This window comes from Solanum pennellii, chromosome 1 (assembly GCF_001406875.1).
Source record: "Solanum pennellii chromosome 1, SPENNV200".
NCBI classification, from domain to species: Eukaryota; Viridiplantae; Streptophyta; class Magnoliopsida; order Solanales; family Solanaceae; genus Solanum; species Solanum pennellii.
The window spans coordinates 88,852,976-88,866,296 of NC_028637.1; the positions used below are offsets into that span (position 1 = coordinate 88,852,976).

General features: G+C 32.4%; 1 protein-coding gene across 1 annotated transcript; it reads left to right on the forward strand.

The window, feature by feature from the left end:
- Positions 1 to 5,724: 5,724 nt before the first annotated feature.
- Positions 5,725 to 13,095, forward strand: LOC107008185 (transmembrane protein 205). The gene is made up of 3 exons (XM_015207111.2): positions 5,725 to 6,093; positions 6,242 to 6,461; positions 12,727 to 13,095. Exons 1-3 carry the CDS (start codon positions 5,888 to 5,890, stop codon positions 12,940 to 12,942), a joined length of 642 nt encoding a protein of 213 aa, XP_015062597.1. The 5' UTR covers positions 5,725 to 5,887; the 3' UTR covers positions 12,943 to 13,095.
- The last annotated feature ends 226 nt before the right edge of the window (positions 13,096 to 13,321 follow it).

Genomic DNA, 13,321 nt, shown 5'->3' on the forward strand with positions numbered 1-13,321 from the left:
TGAAACCTTTTTTATAAAAAAGTGTCACTTTCTTATTTTATTTTTTTAAAGTTTTTAATGCAATAAATTAAATCAGTCACAAGATAAGGGTGATCAAAGTCATGCTAGGGTTTCCCGTGTAACAAATTTTAGTTTAATAAATTATCTCAACTCCCCGTTAGATCTCTCGACGGATATCGACACCTTTTCGTTAGAAAATTATACTGATTAGTGAAAATATATTTTTAATGTATCTATATAACATACATTTTAACTTTTACGGGATTTTAATTTTTTATATTTTAATACATTTTAATAAAAATTCTGACTTTTGTCACAAAATTGTAATAATTATTGATTTCACATGTATGCCAATATGACTTCATAATTGTTAGTATTCCGTTGTGATTTTTTAATTATATATACATTTTGTTGCTCAGGAACTCATTTGTTGTCAACCTTTAACTAATTCACGAACTAAATAATGTATAGTACTTTAGTTATAATTTGTTTATTGACTTAAGATCTGAATTTGAATTTAAACACAATCATTCTTCATAAATATAATGACCGTTTACACGTGCAAACTGTTCACGATTCTGGACGGCTACTGTTTTCATTTTCTAAATAATATTCCATTCTGATTTTAAAATCGATGAATTAATAACAGACAAATTTTATCGCTAAATTAAAAAGGTCTCATGCTAATCTTATTTGATTAGTTAGAAATTGTCGATGAATTATGTAGTTAAGTTAATGTTTAATCCTAGTGAATGTATTTAGTATACGAATTCCAAATTATTTGGGAGAAGCGTTTGATCATATAGCCATACACCCATGACCTAATATTTGGCTCGATTTTTTTATTATCCGACATTGGAAAGGGTCATAAACAAAAAAGAATTATGGATCGAACGAATTCTATGAGTTTAATTGAACATATTGTTTTCTATTTGACACAAACATGCTGGTTGCAACATGTTTGAACGTTATTCTACGAGGTTGTACAACTTGTAAAGTTGAATATTTGAACATTATGTGATATGATTTATCCAACAACATGCATGTGCCATAATATTTGACCTAATCTAATCAATTCTTATTGGTTTAATTGACTATTCCGTTTTTTTTTTTTCATGTTATTTTTGTGTTGTATCTTTTAATAGTTATTTTTACGGATTTTGATTGAATCAGTGAGGACCAATAAGAGGAAGTGGGATAAAATGTCTCAAGGGATTGGATGAGTGAACCTTTCTTTGATATTGGTTTAGGGATAGATTACTTAAAATGTTTAAAAACCTTGAAAAATGTTTTGCTAATTTTAAAGTTATAATGACTCAGAACTAAAAGATATTTTTAAGTTTTAAGTACTTTTTTGTTAAACTATAAAATCATTAATTTTCTGACTCGATCAAATATGGTTAAAAATCGAAATTCCTACTAAAATGGGCTTTTCATTCAATTTGCATATCCAACTTCCCTACCCAAGGCAAGTTAGGCTGATCTTGATCTAAATTGGGCCTGTTAGACTTGGGCCGAGCCTGGGTCAATCTTTGGGTAAGAGGAAAATTCAAAAATAAAGACTAGAAACATAATTAAGCTCTCTAGCTACGGTTAGTTTAATTACGCTCATAATTACATGTTAGAAGGAGGAGAGGCGAGCGAGAGAGCTCAATTGTTTTTTTTTTATATATGTTGGGTAATTATATATATGTATCTAGTATGTGTGTATATCAATGCATACATTTATATAATGTTGTATCAAAGTTCAAGTGTATCACCGAGTTCAATGTTGTATTTCATAGTAAAATTACATTTGTATTCATGTGTATGCATCTGTTGCCATGTGTGTTTGTATTTTGTATCACTGAAAGAAAACATCATTTATTGTCTTGTGTATTTGTTGCCTTGTGTATATTTGTATTCGTTTGTTGCCATGTGTATTTGTAGTTTGTATCATTGTGTAGAATTTGTATAGTTGACAGTTATATTTTGTATTTGTATCATTGATTGTTATTATTTATATTTATATTGAAAAGGAGGAGAGAAGGAGAGAGAGGTAACGAAAGTATAAATAGAAATAAGAGAGAAAATTTCTATAAAATCCTAATTATAGTTACGAATTGTAATTCTCTTGTACTATGATTATTTATAGTAAATACATACTATTACATACTTACGTTGCCACATAATTTTTCCTTGATTGAGTTAACTCCTTATCCCTTGCCTTGAGGATGATTTTGACAAATGTCTTTTTTATTAGTTTATTATTTAATCTTTATTCCTATTTTTAAAACTTGTGAAATATCAAATTTTTATACGGATAGAAATTTTTGGGGTAACCTTTAATTTTTGTTCTTACCTTTTAATGAAAATTTGTGGACTAAAATATTTTTATCTATAACCTAATTTTGCAAGGCAAACTAACAAAAGTTTTGTAGGAATAAATTATATTAAGGTATAATTTTGTAGGTGTATAACTTGTGCCTTGTGAATTTTTTATTTTATTTTTTCAATGTCAATGGTAAGATTTTTATTACTTAAAATAATAAAAACAAAAATTAAAAATCACAAATTAGAGGGAAAAAATTTAACAATTACAGTAAAATAGGACATTCGTGCAAATGACCTCGCAAATATAACATTTGGACCGAAAAAGTCGTTTAACATCTATATAATTATATATATAAAAATTATATATAGATCATATTTTAATAAGTAAAAATTAAAAGAATCCTATAGTGTAAGATAAGAATTATATCCTATCACAACTAATTTATATTTTAAAAATTAAAAGAATCCTATAGTGTAAGATAAGAATTATATCCTATCACAACTAATTTATATTTTACAGAAAATTTCTTAATAAAGTCTAGCGTTTGATACATGACTATCATATGATACTTAGTAATTGATACACTGTAAATAAATAACCGTTGCGCTAAAAAAGGGCAAAAAACGTAATAATTAATGAAAAAATAACTTAAATATACAACTTTAAGTTTCTTATTGTCTACTTTTCCCTACTTTTTTTTAAAAATTACTTAAATCCCTTATTTAACTTGTAACTGTAGATACATAACTCCCTCTTTTCTTCCCTCACGTATCACCACTCCCTATGTCACTCCTTCCTTTTCTCCCTAATTCCAATCAATTATCTTTTCAGGTATAATCATTATCTAAGTTGATTTTCAATTTTTTTCTCTCTCTCAATCAAACAAATTTCAAACATCAGTCTTCACTTTTGAATTTTAGATTTTCTCTTATAAATTTAGTCTGATACTTTGAAATATTGTCTTGTCCTTCCTCTCTCTTAAAATTTGTCATCTTTTTACTTCGATTTTTATTTTGATTCATCTTTTTCTGTCTGATACACATGGATTGCTTCCTTTGCGCTCACCGATGAACATCCAGATACAACTCGAAAAATATACAATTCTGATGACGAAGGTTGGGCAGAAAATAAATATTTTTTTTTGAATGACCCTTTTGAACTTGAGGAAGGAGCCGAACAAAGATATTCCAGAATCCTCTAAACCAAAGGTTGCAAACCACCACCTCCTCCCCCCCCTACCCACCCCCTCCCCCAAAAAAAAATGGAAAAAAGAGCAGCACCCGTTATTTCCAAACTAACATTGCTTAGGGATGTATTTTTAATCTTCATTATGCATCTCATAATCTACCAAAGAGATGCACAAAGAATATTTTGAAAAGAAATTCAAATTAACTTTTTTCTGATCTAGAAAACCTTTACCCCAACATTATTATGAATAGTAATAGGGGGACACATATCGTTAATAACGTATTTTATCTTAATAGAATTTATATTTTCTTCTATATTAAGTTGAGTTATTATTGCATTAACTAAACCAATATAGAGAGTAGACGCATCATATATGATGCACTCCATCTGAAAATCGACGTATTTTCCTATTTTACAATATTAAAATAATATTAGTAAAATAACATGTATAATTGTTATATAATTCATACACACTTCATACACATTTACTATATGATTCAATTACCTATACACTAGTCAGTTCATATAATTCATACACATTTAATTATATCATTCAATAACTTATACAATACTCAAATTAAAGATACACAATACATTTTAAAAATAAAATTCATACAATAACATATATTATACTTTAAATAAAAACAAAATTTTGTACTATTAATAAAAAAATTCATACACAAATGATATATGTTTCATACACATTTCATTCACTAAAAAAATAAACTTCAGACTTCATGTACGCTATACAGAATATACTTCTTTCAAAAAAAAAAAATTACAAACTGATAATACAGTTAACAAAAAAATTTAACAATGTTTTAAATGTAAAAAACGACAAATCTAAATAAAACCAACAATTCATAATTAAAAGAAACAAATCATAACTAAAAACTAACCCGAAGAATTCCACTTTCCACCATGTTCAATTAAAATTGACACAAAGTTATCCATCAGAACTGAAATATGCTGCCATGACAATAATCTTGAATTCTTGGTGAAAGAAATGAATTATATGTTGAAAGAAATTTCAAAAGAATAGAGAAATTTTGGAATGAAGAATAATTGTAATGCTAATAATTTATCTAGCTTTAATTTAATTCAATAAAAAGGTAAACTCTTCAAATTCTCAGGCATGCAACATTCAATAAATGAACTGTCAAAAGCAACTTAATAAATGTTGTCAGAATTCTTAATCGTTAAAATTAATTACTCATTATCACTTTATCTACTTAATTTTTAATTAATTTTTAATAACAACTCTTTTCAATAAATTATAATTAACAATATAGTTACGAATAAAATGCTATAAAGTAAGATATTAAATGCTACAAAATGAAATTGAAACTCTAATGCCATAATTTGATAATAATACTATATATAATGCTATATGTGAAATTTACTCATATTTCATTTACCTAAAAGAGAAATCACCTAAAAAATTATAAGTAATAAGTGTCCCAATAATATACTACTCCTATAATATACAAAAAGGTTATAAAACTTGGTGAATGTACAAGAACATTTTGTGGATATTCATTAGAAGAAGGTTTTACTTAGATAGGAATTTCTGAAATTGCAACTTTCTAAAGAGTTAAAAAAAAATTAAAATAATTTATTACTTAAAATCAATGTAATTTTATCATAAATTTCACATATTTATTTTAAAAACATTATAATATATAAATATAATATTTAACTTGACTTTAGTTGATAATTGAATTGCTCAAGGGTGTGAATAAATAGATATTTAATTTTGTATAAACTTGAATAAATAGATACACATGTTTTACGCAATATTTTTCACATAGGATGTAAATTGTCATATAGAATGTCACGTAGGATACATGTATTTTCTTATTTAATTTTATATAAATTTGAGTGTTTATTTGTTAATGTTCAACATTGAAAAGATATTTTTAAAATATGACGAAACATAATTTTATTTATCAAGATTGTAATATAATTTTGTTGTTCTCTTATTTATCCATGATTGAGGAAGACATATTTCTCAAATTAAGATATTTTGAAATTGATTTTTATAATTCGAGGATTATTAGTAATATATTTCTAGAATTAGAATTGAAGAGATGATTTGTATTCAGTTTTTTTTTTTTAAATATTTCATAAATTTAAGAAATATTTGAGATAAATTGGAGAGATATCCAAACCAAATTAATTATTAATTAATTAAAAGAAATAAGTATTTATTTATAGAGTGAAACCACATAGTTGGAGGAACTGGAAATAGCAGTTTCGAAGATTCTCGAAGTGTGGTAGAAGTAGGTAAAACCAAAGGCAAGATCCATTTCTGACCTGAAACCCACTTCCTTCTTCGTCTTCTCATCATATAGCGAAAACAATTTCGATCAAAGAAGAGCAATCATGGGTTGGATGACACGGTTCTTATCTGCTGTAGCTTTCTTGGCAATTGGAGTACTTTTTTCTCCAGAAACTTTTGGTTCAAAATCAGATGGTCAACATCCTCCAAAGCTCGCAACTTTTCTGAAATTAGCTCATCTCCTCTGCTTTTCCACTGCTTTTGGTGCTGCTCTATGGGTCACTTTCATCGGTGGTATCATCATGTTCAAGTATATCTTTAACCCCCATTTCTTCTAATTTTAGTTTTCTTCCCTCTATTTAGCAATTAACTGCCTCAAACCCCAAGTTGGTTTCAAGAATTCTGTGTAGTCACTCAGCTCAATGGGTTTTCAGATGATTTGGGTATTTTTGTTGTAGGAATTTGCCAAGGCATCAGTTTGGGAATCTGCAAAGTAAAATGTTTCCTGCATACTTTTCCATGGTGGGGGTATGTTGTGCTGTGTCTGTGGGTTCTTTTGGGTACTTGCATCCATGGAAGACTGCCTCCGCTTCTGAGAAGTACCAACTTGGGTTCATTCTTGCTGCATTTGCTTTCAACCTCAGCAATCTCTTTGTCTTTACTCCTATGACCATTCAGGTACTAAACTGTATTATGTGATGTATCATTTTTATGTCCAAATGAGTACTAATAGGCTTGGCTATACTGCTATAGTTCAACTGTGATGTGCATTGTCACAGCAAACCTCCCAAGGTTACTGAAAATAGATAGGATAACCACTTAGTTTGTAAAGATCGAATTTTGAAAATTAGAATCCAGGGAATTGACTTAAATGAAATGATATGGTTAAGGGAATAAATCAGTTTGATTAATGGTCAACTTCTTGAAACAATATGGTTAAGGGAATAAATCAGTTTGATTAATGGTCAACTTCTTGAAACACGGCCACAGGAATATGTTATAGATTTATCCCATTAAGATTAGGGATACAGTAGTTACATCAGAAAAAGAACCATTTATGCCACAGCAGATGACCAAACTGCTATTTTGAAGGAGTTTCAGAAGTGATTAATGCTATGCTTGAATAGCATGGCTGTGTTGCTATTACAGAAAAGTTTCACCTTAAGGCTTTACGGGCCTTTGGAATACTACTGCAGGCTACAAGGTAATATCCTCGAGTGGAAACCCACTTTTAATGGGGATACCTCAAATTTTGGCCCTTGATTTACTTTAAACTGTTAACAATTATCATTCCTTGGTTTCTAAGCCCCTTGATGACTACAGATTGATAGGAGCTGTTCTTTAAGCATTTTGTTGTTATTTAGGAGAAAATAATGCTTATTTTTTCTGAGCAACCTTATGACTAGAGACTGATAAGAGATGTTCTTTAATCATTTTATTCTTATTCTGGGGAGAACACTACTTGTGCCAGAAATGACAAAAAAGTGTGGAATAAGATGAAGTTAATCAAAAGAAAGCCTGACCAGTGTGTCTTTGGACTGTAAGGGAATTGGGAGAGGTGCAAGATCTCCTGATAAAGCTTCGATTTACTCCCTATACTTGGGAAACATGGTGAAGGCATAAACTCCCATGAATTTATTACAAGGAGGGTGAATTCCCTCCCATGCTTTTAGCACCTCCGTTTACCTCCTTGTGGTAACGAAATAGGCCAGTCCACTACTTACTGTTTCAAAAACCAAAGTGAACTATTCACCCCTTACGATCCGTCTTGCTATCCCGCCAGATCTGGACATCTCCTTTTCTTTACAATAATCTATCTTTTGATTTTTAAGACAAATTATGAGTTTATCTTCATTATTTTCTACAGATACAAGTCTTGAACAAATTAATAAGATTCCAAGTAGATACAAGATTTTGTGCAGGTGTACCAACAATGTCAACAAGTTGGTATAGCACATATGGACCTTTTTCTTCCATAATGCTCTAATCTTACCTGAGTCTGGATGGTTCCTGATAGAGATCGTATCACTTTAAGACATCTTCCTTCTACGTGATTTTAGCTTTTGCGTTGAGGAAGCAGAAGAATTTACTATTCCCCCCTTAGTATCTAAACCTTACTGAGTAATTGTATAGGAATACAATAATCTTATAACTATCTTAACCTTATCGATACCGTTGTGTTTTGCACTATGCCACTCTCCTGGTACGTTTATGTCGCTTCCTATTGTTATCAAAGTTGTAGAGGAAAACATGATTTATCAATCACGTTATCCGTCGAGTACTCTCAATGTGTATATTCATGATTTATCCTCTGGTTGGGTGAAAGAGTAGTAGTCACCACTAACCGAGGAGGGTTTGTACTCTGCCCAATGATTGGTCAAATTAGTGAGTTTCAAAACTAGAAAGGGGTAATATGCATTTTACAAACAGTTTACCAATGTCAAGCGGGAGTAACCAGACCGAGGTTCGAGACCACAACTATTTGTTACCACACTGACTAGTTTGCTGAGGTTTGAGACCACAACTATTTGTTAGCACACTGGTTAATCCAAGGAAATGGGGGGAGATTGACGATGTTGTACACATTGTATTGGAGCGGGGTGGATGAAATGAAAGTTCACATCTGGTGTCTTGTGTAATAAAAATGTGTCACCATGTCGTAAAGGTAAGTTTTATGAAGTGGCGGTCAGATTAGGTGTTAGGTGTGTTGTATGGGGCGGAGTGTTGGCCGGTCAAGAACTCGCATATCCCGAAGATGGTAGTAGGGGAAATGAGGAAGTGAAAACGGATTTGTGGACATTCTAGGAGAGATAAGATTAGGAACAAAACTAAGGGACAAGGTGAGTGTGGCCTCCGTGGTGGATAAGATGAGGGAGGCTAGTTTGAGATGGTCCAGACATGTGTAGAGAAGATGCACAAATGCTCCAGTGAGGAGGTGTGAGAGGTTAGCTACAGTGCGTACAAGGAGAGGTAGAGGTAGGCTGAAGAAGTCTTGAAGAGAGGTAGGACATGTCACAATTGCAGCTTAATGAGGACATGACTTTTGATAGGGAGATATGGATGTTGAGAATTAGTTGTAGAAGATTAGTAGGTAGTCATACGTTGTCTAGTTCCTTTATCAGTATTAATATTATTACTTTCCTATCTTATCTTTCAGTTTAGTTTTACCTGTTGTTTCCTTTGCTTCATTTATCGTATTATTTGTTCCTGATACTGTTCTTCTTCAGATTCTTCGCTACTGAATTTTTTTTATATACTGGATTTTTTTTATATGCTTTTCTTGAACTGAGTGTCTAATAAAAAACAACCTCTCTATCTTCACAAGGTAGGGGTAAGACTGTGACACACCATCCTCCCTAGACCCCAATTGTGGGATTACACTGGTCATGTTGTTGTACTGGTTAGTTTGCCAGGTAGCTAAAGTTCCGGAGTACCAGTCCTTGAAAGATAAAACAGTAGCTCTGTCATTGGAAAAATTGCAAAAGTTTCTTCTCTTTTGTTGAACCTGCCCAGCGGAAAAAAAACTAACCCATGTCAGAGCTGTCCTTGCAAGGACTACTTGTCTTATGGTAGTACCAACCGTATCTACTCATCAAAAATGCATAATTAAATTTTTTTAAAGGAGTAAACTAATGAAAAGGTAGAGAACTTACCAATTTCCCTTTCTAAAAAAAAGAGTTAACTTATTCCTTAAGAACATTGAATGTTTTAGGAAGAAATTTTGTATAACCTGGTTTACTTGTCAAAAGGAATAACATATTTAATCAGTTGAGCTTCTCATTTCACTCATTATTAATTTTGATAAGTACATTCAGAATATGCTTTTCAAAAGGTCTAATATTGAACAAGAACAGCCAACTGCATCAAGGGTGTGAAAGTGACTGATGAAGTGGGTGCAAACCTTGGAGATCCTGATTCAAATCCTGATAGCGACAAATAGGCGATTTCTTTGCATTTCCCCAAGTGTAGAGTTACCTGGTATTCTAATACCTGTGTTGTTAGAAGATAGTAAGTACTAAGTACTTGGTGGAATAGTCGAAACACGCACAAGTTGACATGGGAGATCATTATTAAAAGAGAAGGTGTAATGTGAATAGTCGCGAGTGAATACAGTAGAACTTATAAAGAATTTCCTTTTAGACACAATCCCCATTCTTTTGTGATTTGCAGGGAAAAAAATGAAATTCTTAAATATCAAATTTTATATTTATTTTGTCAAATGTCAATAGAATTTTAATTCCTTTTTATGAGGTCCCAAAAGTTAATGTTCTAGTCATCTGTTTTCCTGACAAGATGATCTGGTTCTTTAAATACTCGCATGGGCTGGTTCGTTATGTTAGGTACCTTGCATTTTGGATCCTCCTTATTCAGGCAGACACTCTTAAGCTCTGTTGACCATCCTTCAGAGTTTTATCAACATGTTAACATGTATCTGAATTATCTTAACTTCTGAAACAAGAATCCGGTGTTGTCAAAGTTGAAAAGCATAAAAAGTGGTCCAGGTCTACCAGGCTTTAAGTGCCGAGTGCGGGTTTTAGTTAAAAAGGTGAAACAAAGAGAAATATATAAATGTTATGTATAATGTAAGAAAAAGTGATAACTTCATTTGAGCTCGTTGCACCGGGTTTGCCTAGTGCAGGTTACCTCACCTATGTGGTGCGCGAGCTACTGCATAGAAGCGGGATTTACCCTGTACCCTCCCAAAGGGTAGCGCTATGGGTTTCCCTGTCATTAAAAGAAGTAATTAAAAAAAAAAAGTGACAACTTCATTGATAATGATATCCTTGATAGTAAAACAAAGGTATTTTGCTAATCATTTTTTATTTTGTTTAGTACTGTTCTGTTCTGTTCAAGATAGAATTTATTGACAATGAAGCGCATTTGGTAACTTGCCTATGGTGAACCGCAACCTAAGTGACGCGAAGCTCCAACCTTAAGCTTCGTGGATTAAGCATGCCCCAATTGAGCCTTTGACAACATTGTCGGAAATTCATTTGGAATTCTTTTGATCCCTCACATGCAAGTAGTCCCAAAAGATTTACCATCTTCTTGAATCCATGCAAACTTCGCATATAATCAAAATTTCCATTTTAGAAAAAGATCCATATAAGCAATACCAACTAGTTGAAATTATGGTCTAATCATGTTGGTTCACTAGATCTAGTTTTTGATAGGAGAACTTATGGTCTCTTTTTAAAAGATAAAAATAAATAGTGTGTATGGGCTAGCTTATGCGACCTCGACCATTCCACCTAGTATCTCTTATATTTCACAGTACTAGGTTATTCTGCCACCAGAACATGAGGACTTAGGCATATGGGAAGAATCAGTTAATGTTTTATGCCTCTACTAAGATATGAACTTTGCTCTCCCATGGTTTTCATTGGCCGTTATGTACAGTTTTGGCTGCTACGAGTTTCTTTAATTTTGTTACAAAAATTTGCATGTCAGTTGAACACACAGAATCTTTAAAGGGTAAAACCTCGATTATGGAATATTGGAATGAAATGGGCCAAATCGAGAGAAATAGATAGTGATGATTCATGTAGATGACTCACCTTTGTTGTTTGTGCCATTCATCAAATATTTTTCCTTAACTGTTATCTTATTGAACATTACTAAATGAGTAGTATTTTTATGTAGATTTGAAATTTGTATGTTTATTATTATTGTACATAAAAATTTGAACGGATGCCACACTGAAAATTGGATCATTGCCCTTCATATACTCTAGGTGGTAGGTGGTATTTTCTGTCTGATGTTTTAAATATATTCTTCCTAGTCCGTGGAATAGAGGTATCTCTCTAACCTGGCAGCACATTGGTGATTGACTTCCCCGAACCATGTGAATTTCCCCACATTCAAGTGGGGATCATGAAGCTCCATATCCTCTATCTACTTAGAGAATTGAGACATAACATTTGTTATCCCATTGCATCCTCTTCTCTCCCTCATGAATCTAACTGTATTAAGGTTCCCATGGGAAATCCATGGACCCTCACATAGTTCCTTCATTGCTGCGATTTCTTCCCAACATTCTAACTTTTCACATCTGGTATGGGGTGCATAAAGTCCAGTGAGATGCCAAGTAAAAGAGTTCTGCACCGAGACAAACTTGGAAGTAAAGTATTGCCCTACTTCCATCATGTTACCAACTCAAATTCTGCTATCCCATAACCAATATCCCCCTGCTGCTACCATCAGCTTCTATATAAGCCACATATCATCCACCTACGCAACTACAGCTGTTTTGCAATACCCTCCAGATCCTTACTCACCTTAGTTAATTGAAAGCAATATACATCCGCTTTCTACTTCTGTAGACTGTAAAGAACACTTGACATTGCTATTGAAAGTACTGTTAAGTCCTGCTTACATTCCAAATGACAAGATTAACTTTCATTAATACGTTAAAATAAGAACTATCCCTGTGGCAGAGAGAGACATTCTATTTCCAAGACGCATAAATTGAAACAGGGAGAATGCTTGTCAAGGTTAAAGATAAAGAGTGACAACTATTAGTACAGTTCACTCTCATAATTCATCATGTTTTGTTGACGTTAGATCTGAGGGTGATTTCCAATGTCGCATTTTTCATGTGCCCAAAAGATATGGGCTATCCGTGAAGGGAAAATCCACTTTATATCATCATATGCACCATCTATCAGTCAGGGGAATGTGCAACATTAGCCTAAGTGTTTTTAATTCCTCCTTTCTGTTTCTTTGTCTGCAGCTTCATTTATTTTATTTTTCGTTTCTTAAAAAATTGGAGGTTTACTGCAGACAAATATGTTAGTCCTGATATTGAGGTGACACCTGGAATCTTAGCACTGCTCTCTGAAGCTGAACATCTCATTTCTGCTAAATAAGTAGTTTGAAAATTGTCTTTTAATTAGTTTTCTCATTGGATTCTGATGTGAATAACGCGTCTGATGTTGAGCAGATGATGAAGGAAAGGCATAAGATAGAGAGGGAGGCGAACATCGGGGAGGAAGTTGGATGGACGAAGAACCAAGAAGTCGCAAAGGTTAATCCAAAGCTTTCAGCAATGAACAAGAAATTCGGGATGATTCATGGCCTATCTTCCCTTGCTAACATCTTCTCCTTCGGTTGCCTCGCTATGCATTCCTGGTACCTGGCTGGAAAATTGGACCTCTAAATTGTTTAGAGATTCTAAATTGCTCTATAAATTGTATTAATCCTTCTGCTACTTTCTAGTTTGGCATCTAGTTTCTACCATGGCTTGTGTATTGTGTTAAAATGTAACTTGACACCACCTAAGTAAGAATAAAAATACACACGTTACCAAGTTGCTCAAAATGTGAAGCTTTGATATCAACAAGTCTGAATAGAACCAAAATTGAGGCGTGCAAAATTGAATTAGATGTCGACCCAAACCATATAATTTTTCTTAAATTTTATGGTAAATCCACCAACCTTCCTAATTTATTGGAAGTATTCATAATAAACATAATGATGAATTTAGCTGGTTGTCTACCTTCATCAATGACCAAAACCAAGACTTTTTAGACCCCACC

Coding starts and splice junctions, on each gene's coding strand:
- LOC107008185 (XM_015207111.2), top strand. CDS start 5,888: ATGGGTTGGATGACACGGTTCTTATCTGCTGTAGCTTTCTTGGCAATT. Junction 6,094..6,241: donor GGTGGTATCATCATGTTCAA/GTATATCTTTAA, acceptor TTTTTGTTGTAG/GAATTTGCCAAGGCATCAGT. Junction 6,462..12,726: donor TTACTCCTATGACCATTCAG/GTACTAAACTGT, acceptor GATGTTGAGCAG/ATGATGAAGGAAAGGCATAA.